Source organism: Miniopterus schreibersii, assembly GCF_964146895.1.
Source record: "Miniopterus schreibersii genome assembly, chromosome: 17".
Taxonomy (NCBI): Eukaryota; Metazoa; Chordata; class Mammalia; order Chiroptera; family Miniopteridae; genus Miniopterus; species Miniopterus schreibersii.
Genome location: NC_138117.1, coordinates 15,446,571 through 15,468,089, shown reverse-complemented (window position 1 = coordinate 15,468,089; position 21,519 = coordinate 15,446,571). Strand labels below are relative to the sequence as shown.

The 21,519-nt window shown below is 45.1% G+C and overlaps 1 protein-coding gene and 1 long non-coding RNA gene across 7 annotated transcripts in view; one reads left to right on the top strand and one right to left on the bottom strand.

Annotated features, from left to right (window-relative positions):
- Positions 1–1,399: 1,399 nt before the first annotated feature.
- On the bottom strand, positions 1,400–13,046 carry LOC308546870. Of its 2 annotated transcripts, none has more exons than XR_013997417.1 (4): positions 12,766–13,046; positions 11,266–11,309; positions 3,752–3,898; positions 1,400–2,830 (listed from the first exon to the last, which is right to left on the bottom strand). It is a non-coding gene; the product is annotated as an uncharacterized lncRNA (long non-coding RNA). The 2 variants fall into 2 exon arrangements; XR_013997418.1 differs by having other exon boundaries at positions 2,775–2,830; positions 3,752–3,815; positions 12,766–12,848.
- ENPP2 (ectonucleotide pyrophosphatase/phosphodiesterase 2) overlaps positions 11,947–21,519 on the top strand; it is a 95,788-nt gene continuing 86,215 nt past the window's right edge. For 2 of the 5 annotated variants that reach the window (XM_081116344.1, XM_081116343.1), the window contains exon 1: positions 11,947–12,380. In XM_081116344.1, the coding sequence (XP_080972470.1) occupies positions 12,126–12,380 (255 nt within the window). In that variant the 5' untranslated portion in view covers positions 11,947–12,125. The remainder of the gene's footprint in view (positions 12,381–21,519) is intronic. The other 3 variants (XM_081116342.1, XM_081116341.1, XM_081116349.1) reach the window with 2 other exon arrangements.

The following is a 21,519-nucleotide window of genomic DNA, read 5'->3' as shown; positions in this document are numbered from 1 at the left end:
AAGCGTGCCACCTGCACAACAACTCTCAGAGTGAGAGGGTGGCGATGGCGGGTGACGGTCGTATCGGAGTCAGCTGGTGTTTACAGGCAGGCGCGTGTGCCCAAAATGCTCAAGACACACGAGGCTTCACTGTGTGCCAGGCAGACCTCCTGGTTCTCCATAAAGAAAAGAAAGACATGCATGTATATCCAAGAAGACAAAAACACACCCTGCAGCAAAAATGAGAAGACAGGGGAAGCATTAAAAATAGGAAACATAAGTAAGAGAAAGAACTAAAAACACATCTATCGTGTTAATAGATTTAAATGGGGTTAAAATGATCCGTTAAACGACACAAAGAATGAAGAATAAAATAAAATCCACATCTGATCCCTTTTAGCAAAATAAACTCACAATTGATCGAAAATGTAAACATAAAATAGGAAGTCATGAAAGTATGAGAGAAAACATGGATTCATTTAAGAAAATAATATTGGACTGGAAGGGACATTTCTAACTGGCTAGGGCCCAGAAGTCGTAAACAAAATCGTGGTCGACTTGCCTCTTTCCTTAATATATAAAGAGCTCTTATAAATGAGCAAGGAAAAGACCACAAACTAATAGAAAAATTGGCAAGGGAAAGAAAAAAGCTGTTCTCGGAGAAAGAAGTACAAATGGTTTATAAACAGATTAGCAGTTGCTTCTCTTCACTCCGTTACAGGAATGTAAGTCAAAACAAGGGAATTAAAAAAGGTTAACTTATCATATTGGCCAAGATTTCAAAGTTTGATAACAGCCAGGTCAAGGGTGTGTGGAAACAGACAGTCATGCTCTGGTGCTGGGAGTATGTAAGCACTTTTTTTAATGGGCAAGTTGAAGATACCTCTCGGATTTTAAAGGCACATAACCTTTGATCCAGCAATTCTGCTTTTAGTAGTTTTTTTCCTACAGGAATGCTCTCACATGCTTGCAAAGATATGAATACAAGGATGGAGTGAAGCCTTGTTTGTAATAATAAACAATTGGGAACAATTTAAATATGTGTCAACTAAGAATTAAGAATTAAAAGGGTGATGTCACAGTTTAAAGTGTGGCATACCATATAGCTATTTAAAATGCTGAGGTGACAGTGTATGTGCTGAAATGTAAAGATCCCTGGGATACAGTGTAAAGCAAGAAAGAAACACTTACAGTTGACTTTATAAATATTCACAGGAAGACTTATAAGGGCATTTATATGTAAAATTTCGGGAAGGAGAGAGAATAAAGATTTACTACTGAGGCATAGACCCCGTAGTCTGGGATAAAGAGAGGGATTTATTTTTTTATTATACCCTTTTGTACTGTTTGAATACATATATATTTTTACTATGCATGTGGTTTTCATAATAAGACTAGAAAATGCTAAACACAAAATACAGATGGTCCCCAACTTATTTTTTTATTATTTGATGATGGTGCAAAAGCGATAGGAGCCAGAAAGTCCCAAATTTGAAACCAAATCCAGTAGAAACTGTACTTCAAATTTTGAATTTTGATCTTTTCCTGGGCTGAGACTGTGTCATGATGCTGGGCAGCGGTGGCGAGCCCCAGCTCCCGGCCACCACATGACCCCGCGGGTAAACCACCAACGTGTACAGTGTACAGCGTTGCCAGTGTCTCTTGGATATTGTGTTCTGAGCAAGTTTAAGTAGGTTAAATATACTAAGTGCACTTTCAACTTAGGATATTTTCCGCTTACAGTGTGTTTATTAGATGTAACCTCATCATAAGTCTAGGAGCATCTGCACGGTAAGATGCAAAAGAGGAATTTTCGAATTGCCTTAATGAGCCTATACTTTATAGGATTAAGCCCAGAAGCTCTGCCTTGCACCGCAAAGTCTTGAGACACTAACCCAGCTGCCCTGCCCAGCACTGCCTCCCAGCGTTTCTCTCCTGGGCCTTTCCTCTAGCCAGACCTAACCAGTAATTGTTTCTTGAGTACATATGGCCTCAGTGTCTTCACTCACTTACCCCTTCTGCATGAAATGTCCCTGACTCCCTCCCAGAAAATGTGATTCATCTGTCAAGGGCCAGTTCAAATGATGCCTCACCTATGAGGTCCAACACGACTGTTCCAGGCGGAACAAGCTTTTCCGTCCTTGCTCTTGGAGCACTTTAACCTGAGGGAGGCCAGGTTTGTTGAGGTCTCACCTACTCTGTGACAGGACTAAGTGAATCTATCTGAGCCCTTCACAGAGCACCCTGATCAGGTCTCTAGTTGCTGGGTGAATTGGACCCATTCCCTTGAGTCCCATGAGTGGGGACCATGTTCAGTGACAGTTTGGGCTCTGCACTTGCTCAGGCAGGTAGGTCATCATACAGAAGGAAGGGGGCAAGAAGGGTCCAAACTTGTCTGCTAACACCACACACGTGTACACGTTTTCCATAAATTACTTTGTCTGGTCTTCACTTTTCAAAGTAGATGAAGTGAGTGGTGGAGCTTGGTTTTAAATTTGGGACTTTCTGGCTCTAAAGCCTGTGCCTGTTCCATTCTGGAGTCTGTATTCTGGGGAGGGAGGGAGTGGGGAGGGGGTGCTGGACGATGCAAGTGTTCTCACTTGAGAGGCTCATCCCCAAACTCTCTTCTCTTGCAATGTGGAGTTGAACATGGACTGGGCTGAGGCTGGCGGCGTGCCAGAGGGTGGTGTAAAGAGCAGGGTTGGGGGAGATGGGGAAGCTGAGTGTGGCGACCTCTCCTCTGCCCGGCATTTGCTTGCTAATCCTCGGTCTTTGGAAGTCCTGGAGTTGCGGACGTTCTCCTGACCCAGGCCCTGTCCTTCCAAAAGGCCAGCTGGAGCTATTCTGTTTTCTGGAATAACAGGGAAAGGAAGATGATTAATACTTGGCAAACCTCGGGGCAGGAAATGTGAAACACGTGCCTGCCTGGGGTTCCTTCAAATGTTTCCAATCAACCAACCAGATTGCACTTGAATCTATTATGGCTTCTCTGAAATTTGTAGTGAAATTGAAAGCCAAGTGTAGCCCTGGACCAATTTGTGGTTGCTCTAATAACCACCCCCTTTCCTGACTCCTTCCACCACTCAGTGAAAATTATTATTGCAGTAAAATGACTTAGTCATACTTTCCAGGGGGTTGAAATTTCTTAGCTTGTCATATGGATAAATCGTATGTTATGTTAATATCAGAGCAGGATGGTTGTACGGGTCTTTGCATGGAATTTGACAGAAGACACAGTTGAAGTTAGATACTGAAAACTCTATAGGTAGGATGTACCTATAAAATTCAGTTCAGTTCAGTGCACCTACTATGTGCACCTACTATAAGGGAGGCTGGAGACTGGCTATACAGAGATGGTCTCTACCTTTATTTCTTACAAAAGTCTATAACCTAAACTGAACACATCTTAAAGTGAACTCATTCTCTTTACAGTCCTGAGCTCAGATGATGGCACCATCAGAGATCCAGTTGCCAAAGCCAGAAACCCTGGAATCATCCATGATTTCTTCTCCCTCCTTTACAACCATACTCAATCACATGCAAGAGACTTTCTCCTCAATGTTTCTTGACTTTGTGTCATTTCCATTGCTGTGATCCCGTCCCTAGTTGAGACCTTCGCCATCTCTTGCCTGGACTGTTTAGTGGCTTTCCTTTTTGTTTGCCTGCCCCCAGGCTCTCATCTTCCTTACCCTAGATAGAGCCATTACTCAAGACACAAATATGGATATGTCCCCCCTCTGCTTAAAAGCCTTCATGAACTTCCATCACTCACAGGATGAACACCAAACTCCTCAGCAAGACATGCAAGGCCTTCCACCATGTTGCCTGGGGGTGCCCTGTTGGGGGAGGGTGGGCAGACACATGAATGAAGACACTTCAGAAAGACCAGCATCTTTTCATTTGGAAACATCCACCAAGACTAAAAAAAAAAAAAAAAAAAAAAAAAAGAGTCTGGCATTTTTCGTTTGTAAAATTGGAAAGCTGTGGTTTTGGATGAGTTAAGATGAGTTCCTAGAGGTACATCCTTTCAAGTGCATTCTGTGAAGGCAGAAAAAAACCCCATTTAAGACAAATACAGTAGTCCCTCTTTATCGGCAGGGGATATGTTCCAAATCCCTGGCGGATGCCTGAAACTGCAGGTGGTACCCAACTTTCGCCTTTTCACTTATAGGAAGCACTTTATGGCTTCTCTTTAGCATATTTAAATTGCCAGCACCACTAGTCTTGCACTTGGGGGCCATCATTAAGTCAGATAAGGGTGACTTGAACACAAGCACTGGGACACTGCAACAGTAGATCTGATCACCTAATTGGCTGCTAAGCGACTAGTGGATAGGAAGCGTATACAGCCTGGATGTGCCGGACAAAGGGATGAGTCACATTCCAAGCGGGAAGGAGCAGAACTAGACAAGATTTTATCACCCGACTCAGAATGGCATACAATTTAAAATTTATGAATTATTTCTGGAATTTTTCACTTAATGTTTTTGGACTGCAGTTGATAGCAGGTATCTCAAACCATGGAAAGTGAAACCACAGATAAGGGGGAACTACTTTTCAGGACAGTGTGTAATAAGCTTTTGGAGCTCTTTTAGTCAAAACGTGACTTTTATTGTGAACGTAAGTTCAAGGTTTTTAGCATATTTATGTATCCATCCACTTATTCATTTATTTCTTTGACCAATAGACACTTATTGAAAACCTAGATGAAGAGGTTATAAAGAACCATGGCACAGTCCCTGCTTTCAAGAGAAGAGAGAATCAGGCAGCTATAAAACTGTAGGATAAACACTCTGTTATGAAAAACACACGGTGCTCTGAGAACACTTATCAGGAGCCTCTAACCCAGGCCAGGAGGGCCAGGGAAGATGCTGTGTAAGAGGATAGCCGAAAGAAGAAGGTGACTTACCCAGGTGAAGAGAGGAGTGGGGAGAATTTCAAGTGGAGAAGAAATGGGCCAAGCGCTGGAAGTGGGACAGAGGGAGCATTTTGAGATGCTAATACGGCGGGATTATAGTGCGAAGGGCAGGATGGAAGCAGGTGTGGGGGTTAGATATGAACTGACAGCAGGAAGTGAGAGGCCCTCCAGGATATGCCTCTAGCCCCTTTTCGGGTCTTAGGCAGAAGTGGGCCAGTGCCAGGGCTCATGGCCTGGCATGTGGAACGTGGACTGGGTTCCAGCTCACTCAACTCCTCAGCTACAGACTTGTCTCTAGGCAGCAATCCTGACCAGGTCATTGCTAAACTATGCAAAGGAGTTAATGCTTTATCTTTGGGACAATTGGGAAACCCTGCGGCGTATTAAACAGAGGAAGTGGGTGGTCAGGTTAGAATTTTAGGATGTTCTCTGTGGTTGAAGCATTGAAAAGGTGTTCGCAGGCTTCAAACTGGAGTCGAGGAGGATGGCTGGGTGACTTTCTCAGTGGTCCAGATGAGAAATGATGGTGGCCTGACCTACAGTAGCATTTTTTGGAGTCCATGCCATCATGAGTAATTCAGAGAAACTCAGCAGCAGCCTTCAGGGAGCTTGGCAGGAATCATAGTTCTGCTCTTTCTTCCCAAAAGTCTGCCTTTGTGAGACACAGAACACTGGGCTTGCTGGACCACGGTTTTGATTCCATAGGAAATAGGTTCTTTTTTAAAACACACATATATTGAGGTATAATTAACATTTTAAAAAGCCATACACATCTAATGTGTGTAATTTGATGAATGTGGACATACGCATACACCAGTCAATGTAACACACATCCATGACCTCGGAAGGGTTTTTAATAATAGATATTCAACAAAGGAGTAAGGACAAGAACAGAACAAGCTTCTGCTTGTACCCTAACCTGGCTCAAATAAGTGTCCCTGATGTCCTTTAGTTGTGTCATAACCTCACCTGAGCCTGATGGGGACATTCATGTTTGTGACAACTTGTTCTGCTTTCCCTCCCACTGGAAATGTTCTCAAGAGGCAATTGAAGAATATCATTCATTACCCCAAGGAGTAACTCGAGCTTTCAAGGTTGTGCAATTGCACCGAGTTAAACTTTTACAGGCCCTTGCTTGACCTGGCGTGGGCGAGATGTGAGCCAGCGCACGGGGGTGTCATCAGTACAGACAGTCAGACACCAGTGGAATTAGCCACATTGCAGATTTGGGTTGGTCTGTGTTTATATCTTCAGTCACCAGCTCAGGGATCCTTTGAGGGCTAGTGCTTGAGCAAGAAAACCATTAATGAACAAAATGCTTGTTCACATTTTCTCTAGCTTTCTAACCATGTTAAAAAAAATCCATTATTTCAACCAAAGGAAAAATCTCTGCAGTAAAAGAACAAGGCGTCAGGAGAGTTGGACTCTATCCCCTGTATTCTCCCTTCTCGGGCTTTGGAAAACTTGATAAGAAATCTTCTCTGGGCCTCATTTCTTGTCTCAAAATTCATTTCAGACATAAAAATCCCATGCTTCTGAAGTGTTAGCACACAGTAGGCTCTCAATAGTTATCTGTAAAATCGGAGGAATGAGCATTGTGTGCTGGCCCAGGGTTATTAATAGGAGACACAGATAAATAAAGGAGGTCCTGTGGTTGACTTGTTCATGGTCCGACAGAGGAGATGGTCATACACACAGGTGATAACTGGACATTGTTTAGGCGCTATGTCACAGGCATGTACAGGAACTGGGGGATGCAGGGTGAGGAAGTCCAGAAAGAGAGACAGCTGAGCTAAATCTGAACAGAGGTTTGCTAGACGTGCAGGAAAGTCCTTTAGAAGCAGAGGAAGTCAGATGAAGGCCCACTAATTACCCCCCATTACTCAAAATAGACACTCAGTGCTAACATGCAAGAACAGCTCCCCTGGAGGTGGCAAGATAATTGTCTGATCAATTGGTAGCAAAATCGGCATTTCCTATGGCCACCTGCATACCATGGTGTGTCTGATCATTGAATTGTCTTCCCAAGTTCTGATTTCAGATGTCTTAAGAGACACCCCAGGAGGGCTTAGCAGAGGATGCCGGGCAGGTCTGCCAGATAACGATGGTAAAAAGAAAATAAGAAATTGCTGGAGAGAAGTGCAGGGGAACAGGGAAGACCCAAGGTCCATGGAGCTAACATTTTCTTCCTGTTAGTGGCACTGAGGAGCATTTGGTGGGAAAACTAGGTGATTTCCATCAGCTTTGTTTTGCCAGGAATCGTCCTAACCCACCTCCTCCCCCCATTTTTAGTTAACAATTGCTCTTCAGCTTCCTCTCAATCTTGCCTCAGTCCCTACGCTCATCAAGCAGAACACAGATGACCATCTGGCAGTGGACACCAGCTCAGTGTGTGAAGTTTTTCTAGAATAACCGTTTGCTCTGTTATTATTTTTTAAAGCACCAGAAGTCTTTTTCCATATTAAATTTTACTTAGAACAACAATATATAAACAGCTGTGGTCAAACTTCAACAACAGGAGCATAAATATTTATTAGGCATTTATAATGTCCCAGGTGTTGTACCATGCTCTTGCTATGCATCCCCTCTTTATTTAATCTTTATGATAATATGATGATGTGGTGCTTGTGAGGTAGGAATTATTTGTATCCTGTTTTTAGAGATGAGGAAGCAGGGAATAAAGAGTTACAGTTAATCCGTGGCAAATGCAGAGTCTGACCTGGCTAGTTTGCCCTAAATGTGGGCTCCTTATGGCATAGGAGGTCCTGCCCCAATGGCCCCACTGCGATGGGGTGGGTGAGGCAGAGCTGAGCCATCCTGGAATCCATTCCCTTCCCTTTGTTCTGTGGTAGCAGGTGTAGCTAAGCTTCTCAACCTTCCTTCCCCCAGCTCAGAAGTTTGGATAATTTACTGGGTTTCTGTGTAAATATTGTCTAAGAAATGCTGCCTTGGTTGTCCTCCTAGATCTCTACCAGAGCCCATGTTCTGTCACACTGACTCAACATGAAAGGGATGCTCATGGCCAAATGAGTCTTCAAAAGTGGAACTAGACACCAATCACAAAAAAGTTATTATGTGATTCCACTTACATAAAATGTCCAGAATAAGCAAATCTATAGGGACAGAAAGTAGATTAGTGGTTACCTAGGGCTGGGAGCCTGGGGAGCAAGGGGAATGACTGTTAATGGGTTTCTTTTTGGAGTGATGAAAATGTTCTAGAATTGATTGTGGAGATGATTAACTGTGAATATCCTATAAACCACTGAATTGTACAACTTCAGTTGAGGGACTGTATGTTATGTGATTTATAGTTCAATAAAGCTGTTAAAAAAAAAAATCACACCAAACCAACCAACCAACGAACCAACCAACCAACCAACCAACCAACCAACCAACCAACCAACCAACCAAAGCAAAGAAACTGTACAGCATCTCTTTAAAAGCTCATTCAATGTGTGCCCTGCCCGGGTGGCTCAGTCAGTTGAGCATTGCCCTGTGCACCAGGGGGTTGTGGGTTCAATGCCTGGTCAGGGCACATACAGGAAGCCACCAGTTGGTGTTTCTCTCTCACATTGATGTTATCTCTCTCCCTTCCTCTTCTCTGGAAGTCAACAAAAAAAATTCATTCAATGTGTTCATCCATTAATTTGTGATTTCATTCAACAGCATCTGCAGAATGCCATCTCTGGCGGGGCAGTCTGCAGCACACGGGGATACAAAGAGACAAGGATAATCATGACGCAGCAGCAGGCGGCAGCAGGACTGCTCTAACAGGGACATGTGCAAGGAGAGAGGAGGCCCAGAGCCCTTGGGGACCCTGGGAAAGATCTGGCGGAGGAGGTGGGAGTAAGCCCACACCCAGACTCTACCAGGCAGTCCAGCAGGAGGCTCCTCAGGCAGCCGCGATGGGGGCTGGGCGTTCTTGGTAGAGCTGCATCATGTGAAGAAATGAGAGTGCACGGCTTGTTTGGGGTCTGCATGCCTGGATGCCAGAGCACGTGTGGAAGGGCCAAGGAGAGAAGGACTGGAAGGTAAGCAGGAGCTAACTGACTCCATTCCTTGAGCCACTCATTCGTCCATTCATTTCTCTGTTGAGCATCCCCTGTGTGTCAGGTTAGGTTGGTGACCTTAAGCTTGGCTTTTAGAATTGCCTGGAAAGCTTACAGGAACTGATACCTCAGTCTCACCCCACGGATAACTGGTCTGAGGGTGCTTTGGGCATCAGGATTTTTTACAGCTCCTGGGGAAATTCTCTTCATAGTCAATGTAGAAAACCAGTAACTGTACTATGGAGATGGGGAAATAAAAGATTAAAGCAAAGATGGTCCCAGCACTTGGGAGCTGACAATCAACAAATATTCCCTGAGAGCCTACTGGGTGCACCCTGGGCACTGGGATATAGCAGTTAATGAAAGACAAGAGTCCTGTCCCTTGTGAAGGTTCAGACTGGTGGGAGCAACAGAGGGGTCTCTCATTACAACAGGAGATAAATGATATGATGGAAATCGAGATGGCCAACAGGTAACAACCAGGGAGAGGACAGTTCTCCAGACTGGCTGGTCAGGGAAGCGTCTCTTTGAGGCTGTTTTAAGCCAGGTTCTAAAGGAAGGAACCAGCCTTGGAAGATCCACGGGAAGTATGTTTCAGGCAGTAGATACATGTGGTGTGTGTTACAAGGGACAGCTGCAAAAATGCGGTTCATTGTACGGGAAAGACTTGAATGTGTTTGTAGGTTGTGGTGTTTTATTTATCCTTTTATACTCAGAATCCAAGATGCTGACCATATATAGTTGTTCTATAAATGTTAACTGAATAAATGAACTAATGAAATCAGTAGAGAAGAAATGGAAAGATAGGGGGATGGTTGATGAAAGATTGTTCTAGAGGACATTGATGAGAGGGATTCCATTGCACACAGGACGGGCACCTCTGAGATGAGAGGAAAGGAACTGAGACTGGAAATAAGTTTTCCTGCAGGGGCAGGAAGCCGTTCCCTTCTGATGGCCTGGGGACAGCGAGGCTGTTTGCTGACAGGAGGCCAGCTGGAGTGGGCTCAGTGTTCTGAAGAGGAGGGTCAGTGACTGTGTGTAACTGCAGAGGCGGGCTGACCAGGGGCACTTGTGCGGAATACAGTGGTGCTGGGCACCCAGCCCAGGCCGCAGATCACACGTAAATGGTGGCGACAGTGCCCACGGTTGTGTGATGACGTGTAGCTCCAGCAGATAACTACCCCTTGGGCCGGGGTTTTGTAGGTGTGGATGGCAGTGGTGGGACAGGAAGTGAACAAACAGGTGGAAGGAGAGGACTGAAACCCATGTGAAAGTCTAGACAGGGGCATAAAGGAAGTAAGCTGGACAGTAACAAGTGGAAGGAACAAAGGACAAACTCTAACGGGTCAAAGCCAGAAGTGTGGTAGGAAGAAGGGAGTGAGAAAAGTGGAGAAAGAAGAGGGAGGGAGCTCCTTGTTACTCCATGTAGGCACCGCACACATTAAATTACTGTAGAACCTAATAGCTACCTTTGATTACAACTGTATGTCAGAGGAGAGGCAAAGGTTTTACCTAAATAATTTCACTTAATCTTCATAGCATAGCCCATAATCTCCATTTTACTGAGGAGAAAACTGAGGCTTCGTGAGGTTAAATATATTGCTCACATTTTTGTAGGTAGGAAGACAAATAAACTGCACCTGTCTGATGAAGCTAATGTACCTACCCACTAACCTAGGTTGATATATATGTGTGTGTATATATATATATATATATATATATATATATATATATATATTTCTTGTTTTAGAACAACCTATGACTCTTGCATCATTTTCTTGTGAGTTGATATCATATTCACAGTCACATTAACCCACCGGGCACTGCAGGATGAACTCCATCTTTCCTAGAGTGACACAGGAGGCTGGTCAGAGTCCAAACCCAGCCCTCCTCTCTGGACTCAGCCTCCCACGCTCTGCGCTCCCAACTCTAAGGACTATATTCAGCCCGCCCAAGGCACCAGGACGACTTTTGTACGTGGTGTTGTCTGGGTTGGTCATGTCTTTCTCCTCCTGGCAGACTTCGTGTAGTTTTTCCAAACTGAGTGTGAGTATCACCCCTTTCCCTTTTTCTAAGCTGAAAAAAACGAGGATACTGCCTGACGCACCAGGTGGCCCTCGGGCATCTCAGCAGACCTCCATCCCAGCTCCCCTCATCTCACTAAAATTCAGGGCTCTCTTTACCGCCCCACAGCCCCATTCCCTTTGGGTTAGCCTTCACCATCTGGAAGGACCCAGCCAAAAAAGGGGGGAACAGGCTCCCAGGGTGGCTTGGGGTGGACTCTGGTAGCAGCCTCAGGAACCCCTGGCTTGTACTCACCTCTCAGAGTGGCCAGTCTGGTTCCCATGACATCCTTTTAGCAGCTGGTAAGGAGAAAAATTTAGACAGTAAAAAAAAAATTAAAAAAAAATATAATCAATAAATTCGAGATATCTGTGGGTATCAAAAACCAAAACAGCTCTTATATTAAACCAACTTCTAACAGTCACTTTCAAAATACAAAAAATTAAAATAATGATAGCGACTGTTGCTTTATATTATGTATTATAATTCTGTTGTGCTATAATTAAGTTGTGTTATAATTAATAATTGTTTGTGTGGCCGGTCACCCAGCAGGGAGGTGGGTGGTCTGTGCCTGTGGACAGGAAGGTGACCGGGAGAGAGGACCCAGGTTTCACCTTCTGGTTGGGCGATTGGGCAAATATCTTAGTTTTCTGGAGCTTCTGTTTATCTACATTGTAAAAGGACAGCAACAGCAGAGCCTCCTAGCATTGTCCGGGAGGCCCAATGACAGCAGGACTGTGAAAAGCCCTTTGTAAACTGTAGCATGTTCTGGGGGGGCGGGGGGAAGGTGCTATTTTTCCTCAGTGTTAGAGGAATTTACACAATACAGGCCTGCCCACGGTTAACCTGGAAATGCTAATTCGGGGAACCGTCAACAGCACAGCAGGAATCTTCCGCAGCAAAACCCTTTTGGAAACCAGATTCTTGGAAACAAGAATCCACAGAATGAAGGGAAAATGGCAAATGAAACCTCCCCGAGGCTCTCCTTGGAGGGCTGCGAGATGAAAAATTAACTTGGCACCGTTGGGGGTGGGAATGTGGCCAGCTGCCCTGGATGCCCCTGTCTTCAGCCTCTGGACACTTTCCTTCCCCAAAGGCCTGTTTAGTCAAAGGTCATGTGTGAGTCTTGTCAAAGGCCAGCTTCCAATGGAATCATTGTCCCCCGGGACAGCGGCCCCCTGACTACATCTGCACTGGAGAAATCCCAAAAGCAAACGGCCCAGTGCAAACAAGAGCCGCCGGGGCAGCGGGGCAGGGGCAGAGCTCAGAGGCCCGCCGGCCCGCAGCAGAGGCCGCACCCGCAGCTCGGGGCCCGCAGGCTCCCAGGCGCGCGCCCGCCCGCCCGCAGCATGACCCGCCGCGCCGACCGGGTACGGTAGGCGCCCCCCCTCCCCGTCCCCCGCGGCTTGGGCCCCCGGGTCCCAGCCGCTGTCCTGTCAGCCCGGCAGCCTTGCAAAGGGCCCCCAGGTTTTCAGGAGGACGGGCCCCGTGGGGCTGCGTGCCCGTGCGCTCAGCTGGCGCAGCTTCCAGGCGCGCGGCGTGCAGACGGCTCAGCTCATTCCGAGTTTTCGTTGCCGGAGAATGTTTGGGTTCGTGAATCTGTATCTCGTTTCTGGAAAACGAGCCGGAGGGACTTGCAGAGAGGGGCCGCGGACGAGCCCCTAGCCCGTGGCCAGGGGGAGCCCGCGTGGGCTCGGCCAGTTCCAGCGCACGGGGAGCTCTCTTCCCCGGGCCGCCGGGCGTTTTGTTTATTACCTGCTGGACCAGGGCTTTTTGCGAGAGGGATGGGGGGTTTTTAAAGCCATCTGTTTCAGCCCTGTTCTCGGGGGTCCAAAGGAAACGGAATCATCCCGCAGATGGACAGAGCCCCATTGCGCCCAGGGTCCCCTTGCGCGCTCCAGGGTGAAGGCGGCGACTCCCGCGCGCGCAGCCGGCGCGGACGGGCTCTCGGCCCTTTGTAGTGAACTTTTTCAACAGGCTGTTTCAATTGTGTTTCAAACGCAACCTGCTCGCTGCGGATCAGGCTGAAGGAGCCTGGGGTCTCAGCTGAGCAGGAGGGCTTTTGATCTGGACTTGGAAACCTCCCAGGGCAAACAGCGGGCGGGGAGGGCCGGCGGGGGCGGTGGGCACGAGCAGCGGGCCGAAGGCTTCCCCGGCCGGCCGCCCTGCCACCCTCTGTTTCATTTTAACAGGTTAAGCCCGGAGCCGGTTCTCGCTGACACAGGCAATGAAAACAAAAGCCTTCCTCAGGCTCAGCAGGGCGGGAGGGAAGCGGGCTCTGGTGGCTGGTTATGTGTTTATCACACACCCAGTGCCGCAGAGGGTCGGAGGTTTTCCACCTTTCCATTCCTTAGATGTGTTTGTGAGCTTCTGCTCTTCCCCTCCAGGTGCCATCTCCTCCCCCCCCCCCCCCCCCCAATTTCTTGAAAGAGAGCCCTTGCTATCTCCATGTGCTCACTCCCCAGTCACTCTACCCAGATTCTGGAGACACACCTTGGTCAGGGCGGTGAAGACCCTGATAGCTAAACCTTCCCCCTGGTCTTCTCACTGTCATTTTGAACTGTTGGCCATCCCCTCGCTAGTTTTCTTTTACTCTGTCCTGGACTCTGTGATACTGTGCTTCTCTGGTTTCCCTCTGGACTTTCGAGTTACTATTTAATGACTTTAAAGGACGTCCCTTCGTCAAAGTCGGTGTGTCCCACTGTTCCTCGACTCTCCTCCCTTTTCAACCTGTAGTCTCCCTGGATAATCTCATCCACTCCTATGGCTTTGACCACGACATACAAATCTACATACAAAGCCTGTCCTATTTTTCTGCCGGGTACCAACCTTTTATACAGAACATCTCTACTTTGATGTCCCATGGAGCACCTTCAAGTCACCATACTCAAAACTGAATTTGTCTTCTCCCTCCTTCTCCCAGGCCAGCTTTTCCTCTTCAGTTCTCCAATGCCCAGATGACATTGTCAACTGTCCAAGCCAGACAGCAGAATCATCCTAGGTCACTTCCTCTCTTTCACTCCTGACACCTTACCAGTCACCAAGTCCTCTGTACTCTATCTGCTTAATTCATGCACAAACCGGTGTCTCCATCTCTCCTGCTACTGTTTTAGTTGAAGTCAGAACCACCCTATATTCTACTCTGGTCATAACTTCCTGTTAGTCCTGTTGGAGCCAGGGCTGCCCACCCCCAGAGCCCCTCTCTTGTTACCATATTGTCTCAAATGGTCTTTGAAGTGCACTGTGATCATGTGGATCTCTTTGAAAAGTCTTCATTGGATTCAGCTTTTAAGAATAATGTTGGTGTGTAGAGGTTCTCCACGACTTGTCTTCTGCGTTCCTCTACAGTCTCATCTGTCATCATTCACTCTCTCTCCACATTTTAGGTACATTTTAATGCACACGTTATGCATGTTGTATGCAAGTTTAGGCAAAATAAACTATCCTTCTCTTAGGTCTGTGCCTAACTTTATTTTCCCTTAAAGACTCAGCTGAGAGCCATTGTCTCTTGGAGATGACCCAGGCCACCTGCTCCCTTTTGGATTAGATGGCCTTCTACTAGGCTTCCAGAGCTTCCTTTATTCCTTCTAGAAGAGTCTTGACCATTCTTTATTGCAACCATCTATTTACTTGTCGATCTCCCACTGGTCTATAAACTCAAGAGCAGAAATCAGCTCTTTTTTTTTGGTTTTAGCATCCTTAGAACCTGGACCCAACTGGGATGAAGTTCAGTGAAGTCTTGTGAATTCTTGTGCAGTTCTTGTCAGTGTCCTTTATGTTCAGGCATTGAATAGAATGGCAATAATACAAAAGCTTGTCTGGAAAATATCATCTATAATACAATATGGTTAAGAAAGAAAGTGAAGATCAACCATGATTATTAGGAAAAGGCAGTCTTCCACATATTTAACAAGCAGGTGAGATCTCGAAGGGCTTCTAGAGAATGATGGAGGCTTTGAGAGACTAGGGATGAGAGAATTCAATTTTGATTTTCTAAAGAGAGAAACTGCGCCCTGAAACTATATAGAGAGGTGAATGATGATTAAGTTCTATAGAGAGCTGTTTAAATTGCAAGTTGTTTTTGTTTGAAGCCATGGTTCTTTTGAGATTTGGATGTACATTAATCTCAGGAAAAAATGCACGATATAACATGGCACTTTTCGCAAACTTTCAGGGGGGCTCATATAAGTCTACCCTTGGACCCCTCCGAATTGTCATAAACCTCAGGTTAAGAATCTCTAATCAAAGAATTAATTCATTCAATAGATATTTGGGAGAGTTGATGGTGATTAATAGGAGGTAGCTTAAGTCCAATTATGTATATTTTCTCTTTTGAGAGGATCTCAGTGGAATTGTGGTATTGACCATGATCTTGGAGTCACAGGCTCTGGGCTCATTTCCCTGCTCTGGCATTTACTAGTTGTAAGTTTAGTTTCTCTCTGAGTAATAGTTTTATTATCTATTAGAAAGGGATAACAGGTGTTGGGAATTTTAACTAAATAAAGTATGTGAAAGCACTTGGAACATGGTTATACTCAACTCACATTAATCAATTAAAAACCTTGATTGCAGGAAGGGCCCAGATCTTGTGATATTTTTCTGGATTAGAAGGGTGCATGTGGGCTGGATTAATGACTGGTTGAATGTATTTATTAAAGGAGAGATGATTAACAGGTGGATTAACAGATGGATGTCTTTGGTGGTATGTTACTGGGTTCTGTCTTCATTCCTATTTTATTAAATATCATTGACATCCATAGAGGCATAACACACTGATCACATTTGCTCAGAGAAAAGGCATAAGAATTAGGAGTCCAAAAGCTATCAGTAAGCTGTAGTCTATTTTGACTTTTTGTTTTTGGAGGAGTGTGCAAAGATAGATATAAAGTGTATTGTGCATAGGTCCTAAAAGTCAATAGCAAATTTTTGGGTATGTGTTCATATGAAAGAGAGAGGAGAAGAGAGAGAGAGAGAATAGAAATTGGCTTACAGAGGCTGAGAAGTCCTGTGATCTGTCATCTGCAAGCTGGAGAGCCAGAAAAACTGGTGGTGTAATTCAGTTTGAGTCCAAAGAATTGGGGGGCTGATGGTGTAAGTCCCGGTCTGAGTCCAAAGGCCTGTGAACCAGGAGTGCTGATGTCCAAGGGCAGAGGAAGACAGATGTCCTAGCTCAAGTGAAAAGAGCAGACTCACCGTTCCTCTGCCTTTTTGTTCCGTTCAGGCCCTCAGTGAATTAGATGATGCCCACCTGTACTTGTGAGGGCCACCTTCCTCACTCAGCTGATTCAGATGCTAACCTCTTCCAGAATCACCCTCACAGACACACTCAGAAAGGTTTTACCGCATCCCTTAGCCCAATCCAATTGTCACATCAAATTGACCATCAGAGTCTTTTCAGAGGCAGTCAAAGTAAAATGAGGTGATCAGGGTGGGCCCCAATCCAATATGACTAGTATCTTTATAAGAAGGGGAAATTTGATACAGACACACACGTGGAGGAAAGATGATATGAAGAGACACAGGGAGAAGATGGCCGTCTACAAGCCAAAAAGAGAGGCCTGGAACAGATCCTTCCCCCACAGCCCTCAGAGGAAGCCCATCCTGCCAAGCCTTGAGTTTGGACTCTTAGCCTCCGGCACTCTGAGACAATAAATTTCTGTTTTTTAAGTTAAACTGTTTGTGGTATTTTGCTATGGCAGCCTTAGCAAATTAATACAGATTTTATGAGAGCATAATCCCCTTAGCATGGTTTCTGCTGGTAACAGGCCATACAACATTATTTCGCTCTTCAACCACCAGAGATTTTGCTGTTGTTCAGGGAATGATAGATGACAGTGAATTGCTATTTCTCAGCAAAGTGTTTTCATATTCATTATTTCCTTTGAGCCCGACCAAAGCATAAGAGACAGGACTTCTTATATCTCCATTTTAGGGCCAGGATATTGAAGTTTAGAGAGACTAAGTGAATTATTCAGAGTTGCTCAGCTGAGACATGGTAGAGCTGGCACTCAAACATGGGCCTTTTGATACTGAATACTGTACTATTTTAATTAATTAAACACAGTGCCTTTGACCTTCATGGACATGTCATAAAACATCTTCCTTCTTTTCGATTTGAAAAGACCTGGCTTGTGGTATGCTGAGGTCTTATTTTTCCTTAAATCCCCAAAAAATGATTTTATAATCCTACTTGTTGGAAGATATCTGCTGCCTGAAGGCACCGACTCCATCTGCATCTTCATTATCAAGTGTTTGTCAGGAATTTAGGCGCCTGTGTTTATGTGCACAGAATATTTCTTCTCTACGTGGAAGCTTTGCTTACTGACAGAATGGGCTTTCTCAGTACACAGTTTGATTGCCGACAAATCTAACTGCAAAATTCTAGACGTGTTGGATATAATTGAGTTTTTCCATCATTAACACTGCTCAAGTATTAATTCAACACAGTGACGTGAGGGGCACCTCACATTTTCCAGGAAGCTGCTTGACTTTAATCAGCAGGGACAAATGCGAGATTATTGCACTTTTTCCTTGGGTGACCTAAGCTTGTTCTTGGCATCCGTGAGTGCAGAGCACTGGCTGTCTCACAGTGTTTCAGTGGCTTCTACCCAGGGGACTTATTAGTTTTGAACCTTGGGGATAATTCCATAAGAATGTAATCTTTTCTCCCCGAAAGAACAAAATGTTGCTTGTGTTTGGTTATTTTTATTATAAATAAAACCAGTGGTTCCCAAATGGTGGAACTACAGAGATCTATAGGTAGGGTTGCCAGATTTTGGAAAAAAACAACCAGAAAACAAAACAAAACAGATAACAATAACAAAAACAACAAAAACAAACCCAGGATACCCCAGTTACATTTCAATTTCAAATAAACAATGAATATATTTTTAGTATAAATATGTCCCAAAGATTAAAAATACTAAAAAAAGTATAATCTCTGGCAACCCTACTTATAAGGTCATATTGGGGGTAAAGCGTTGATAATTTTTCAGAAGTCTATGAAAATTATACATTTACCCAAGAAGGCTGCAGACCATCTCATGCTGACACCATACTTAAACTACCATTTTTGATGACATGTTGTGTTCTAGGATCATGCAAAGCACATACATTATCTCATGTAATCTTCAAAACCAGGAGTTGGCAAACTGTAGCCTGAATGTCAAATCTGGTGACTACCTGTTTTTTTTAAAATTAAATTTTATTGGGACACAGCCGCCTCGATTTGTGGCTGCTTTCACACTACAATAGCAAGCTGAGTAGTTGTGATACAGTAGTTATGTATGACCCTCAAGGCCTAAATTATCTGTTATCTAGCCCTTTACAAAACCACCCTCTGAAGGATAACTGTTATTTCCATTTTTAGAATGAAAGATGAAAGCCTGAAGAGGTTTAACTGGGCAAAGTCTCATAGTTCTTAGAATTCAAACCAAGGTCTGTTGAATTCCAGAAACTTCTGCTCTTACTACAGCTGATCTGAAGGCTGATTGGCAAATGCATTTGTCTTAAATGGGTTTAATAATGGGGAAACTGATGTGTGATTTCTTATTAAAACCGCCCATCTGAAGGACGAGGCAGATGGAATGGTGTATTGGTTAAGCGCTGAGTCTTTGGGGCCACATTGTTGAAGCCCCAGTGAAATCGCCCAGTTTCTCTGTACCTCAGTTTCTACCCCCATAAATTACAGATGATAATAGTACCTATTGGTGTGATTGTGGTTGGAGTTAAATGAGAGGATGTCTAAAGAGAAATGAGAAGAGTACCTGACATGTGGTCCCCAAAAGACCTGCTATTTTTATTTCAAATAAGCATTATTTCAAAGCAGGGACAAAGTAAAGAGTTTGGAAAGCTTGCGATCATCGACTGTGGTCTGATGACAGACACTTCAGCAGGGAAGCTCACAGAACACAGTGGCCCTGCTGGTCAGACAGCAGCTAGGAAAGGTGCGTTTTCAGCTTTTTTATGAGAGAAGTCTTTGGCCGGAGCATGTCTTTTAGTCCTTGGCTGACTACGTTTGCTTTGGAAGGCATGTTGTAAGATGTTATAGGATGTTCAACCTGTTTTTGCTGGATCCTGAACCATTACCCCTGATATTTATAGTTCTAATATCCACTCCCAGTGGCTCCAGATTGACTACAAATGTAGTCAGGCTGCCAGAGAATGGCCTTCCCAAATAACACAAGACAAGCCATTTTCCTCAGCAACACCTCAATCCATAATTTGATCATAAGGCAAAATACAAGGGGGGGAAAATCAGTTTTTACCAAGTATTCCCAACCTGCCAAAGCATATTTTGTGCATGGAATCACTAGGAATAAAATCTGTATTGCCCTGGCCCGTGTGGCTCAGTGGTTATAGTGTTGTCCTGTGCACTGAAAGGTTGCGGGTTAGATTCCTGGTCAGGGCACATGCCCGGGTAAGGGGCCTGAAGGAGACGGCCCACTGACATTTCTCTCTCTCTCCCTCTCCTTTCCTCTCTCTCTAAAAATCAATTTAAAAATCTTTAAAAGAAAATCTGTATGGAGTGTGTATTAAGCAAATTAGAATAGCCTTGATCTTTTGAGGAGATAGGTTTGTTCCCTGAGAGAGAAGGGAGTGGAAGGCTTGAAAAGCCTGGAAAAATGTTCAACATTGTAACAAACAGTTCAATGACTAGTCAACAGGGAAGCCAAGATGCTGGAGTCTTTGTTAAAGAGGAGTGGCATGAAAGTGTGTGGACATCTTCAACAGGGTTTTGCAGTCTCCAGCAGGTCTTGGGTGCATGGGAACAGGTGCCGGGAAGTGGCATTATTTTCCTAGGGTTGGGGCTTAGCGTTTTTCTAGAATCTAGAGAATTCTTGAGAACTGGGGCCAGGTTGGGGAGGGATGGAGGGCGCAGGCCCCAGCGACGCTGCTGCAGACTTCCCAGAGAGTAAAGCTGCGGGACAGTTGTCTGATCCCGTTCTCCTCTGCCTCCAGCCTCCACCTCCTCACTCTGGTTACAGTTTCCTCACCGTTCTCTCCCTTTGTCAGTTTACTCAACCGCTATTAATGACCGCCCCTGTGTGCCAGGCACTGCGCTAGGCTCTGGGGATACATGGGAAGGGACATAGACTTGTGGAGCTTACAGGCCAGTGGGAGGGGCACATATGCCAGGAGTTAGGGTTAAGTGTTGCAAGACATAAGGGTGGAGAGAGAAAGAGCATCCTGGGCGGGGAGGCGATGTGGTCAGGGAAGTTCTCTGAGCTGAGAACTGAGAAGTCCAAGCAGCCACAGTTTCCAAACTCAGCCAACCAGCAAGTGGCAGGACCGAAGTTTGAGCCTAGGTTTGCCTGACTCTAAAAACTGTCTACTTTTCACTGCATCTTGACCAAAAAAAGGGAAAAAAATTATACTTGTGCTCAAAATGTTTCCATTTAGCTGTGTTGTACTCCCTGGCGTGTAGCAATAAGAGCAGCAAGATGGAGAAGACCATTCGCCTTCTGGTAATTTCTCAGGCTTCGCCACCCAGCGCCTGTGAGTGCCGAGGCCAGCTGTGCGCTCCACGCTGAGGGGCGCTGAGAAAAGCATTGTTGGGCTGGAGCTGGGCGCTGCAGGAAGAGCCTGCACGCTCTTTAGATTCACCACAATGCCCCCTTCACGCCCTAGGACTGTGACCTTGATTAACATGCAGGGCATGTGCATCCCACTGGTGTGTTCCTTTCACTCCTAGACAAACACAAGTCTAATAAAGAGGCATCTAAGTCCGTCTAGGTCACAAGTCAGTGTGAGAGGCGGGTGTTTCGGGGAGGCTGAGCTAATGCTGGCAGGTTGCATTGCATCTTGAGCTCTGAGAGTCATTCTGCACTCGGGTTCAAGGGTAGTATCTCCCTCCATGCTAATTACACACTGCAAGCTGCTGCCAAGGGAAGTTAAGGAGGTCTGAGACTTGGGATGGGCACCCATCTTTCTTGGGCATTTAGATTTCGGTCTGTGTGGAGAAGCAGCTGGTCCAGATGTAGAAGGTTTAACACTTTCTATGCCAGATGTTATAGAACTTTCAGGAGTTGATGGAGATGCAATCTCTGTCTTCTAGGGATTTTCAGTTTAAAGAAGAATTTCCCACCTGACAAACTCAATAGCAGAGGCAAGGTGTGGTGGAAAGATCAGGGACTTTGAACCACTCCGACTGGGTTCAGATCCTTTCCCCGCTGCTTGCCGTGTAGCCTGGAGTAAATTATTTCATCTTTCTGAGTCTTGGTTTCTTTATTCATAAAATGGGATTTGATAAGTACTTCATGCAATTATATGACTGCCTTAAGGTGGTAACTGTTATAGTCATTGTTGCTGTATTTATTAATATTATTATCAGAATATGGGAAATCCCTATTCTAACACTGACTGGGTGACTTTGGACAAATTATTCAAACTGTTCTAAATAGGATTATTCTAATGGCCTTTTTTTTGTGTGGCTAATTGCATTCTCCTATGACTCTCACTTCTCTATTCTTTTTTTTAAAAAAAATTATTTTTATTGATTTCAGAGAG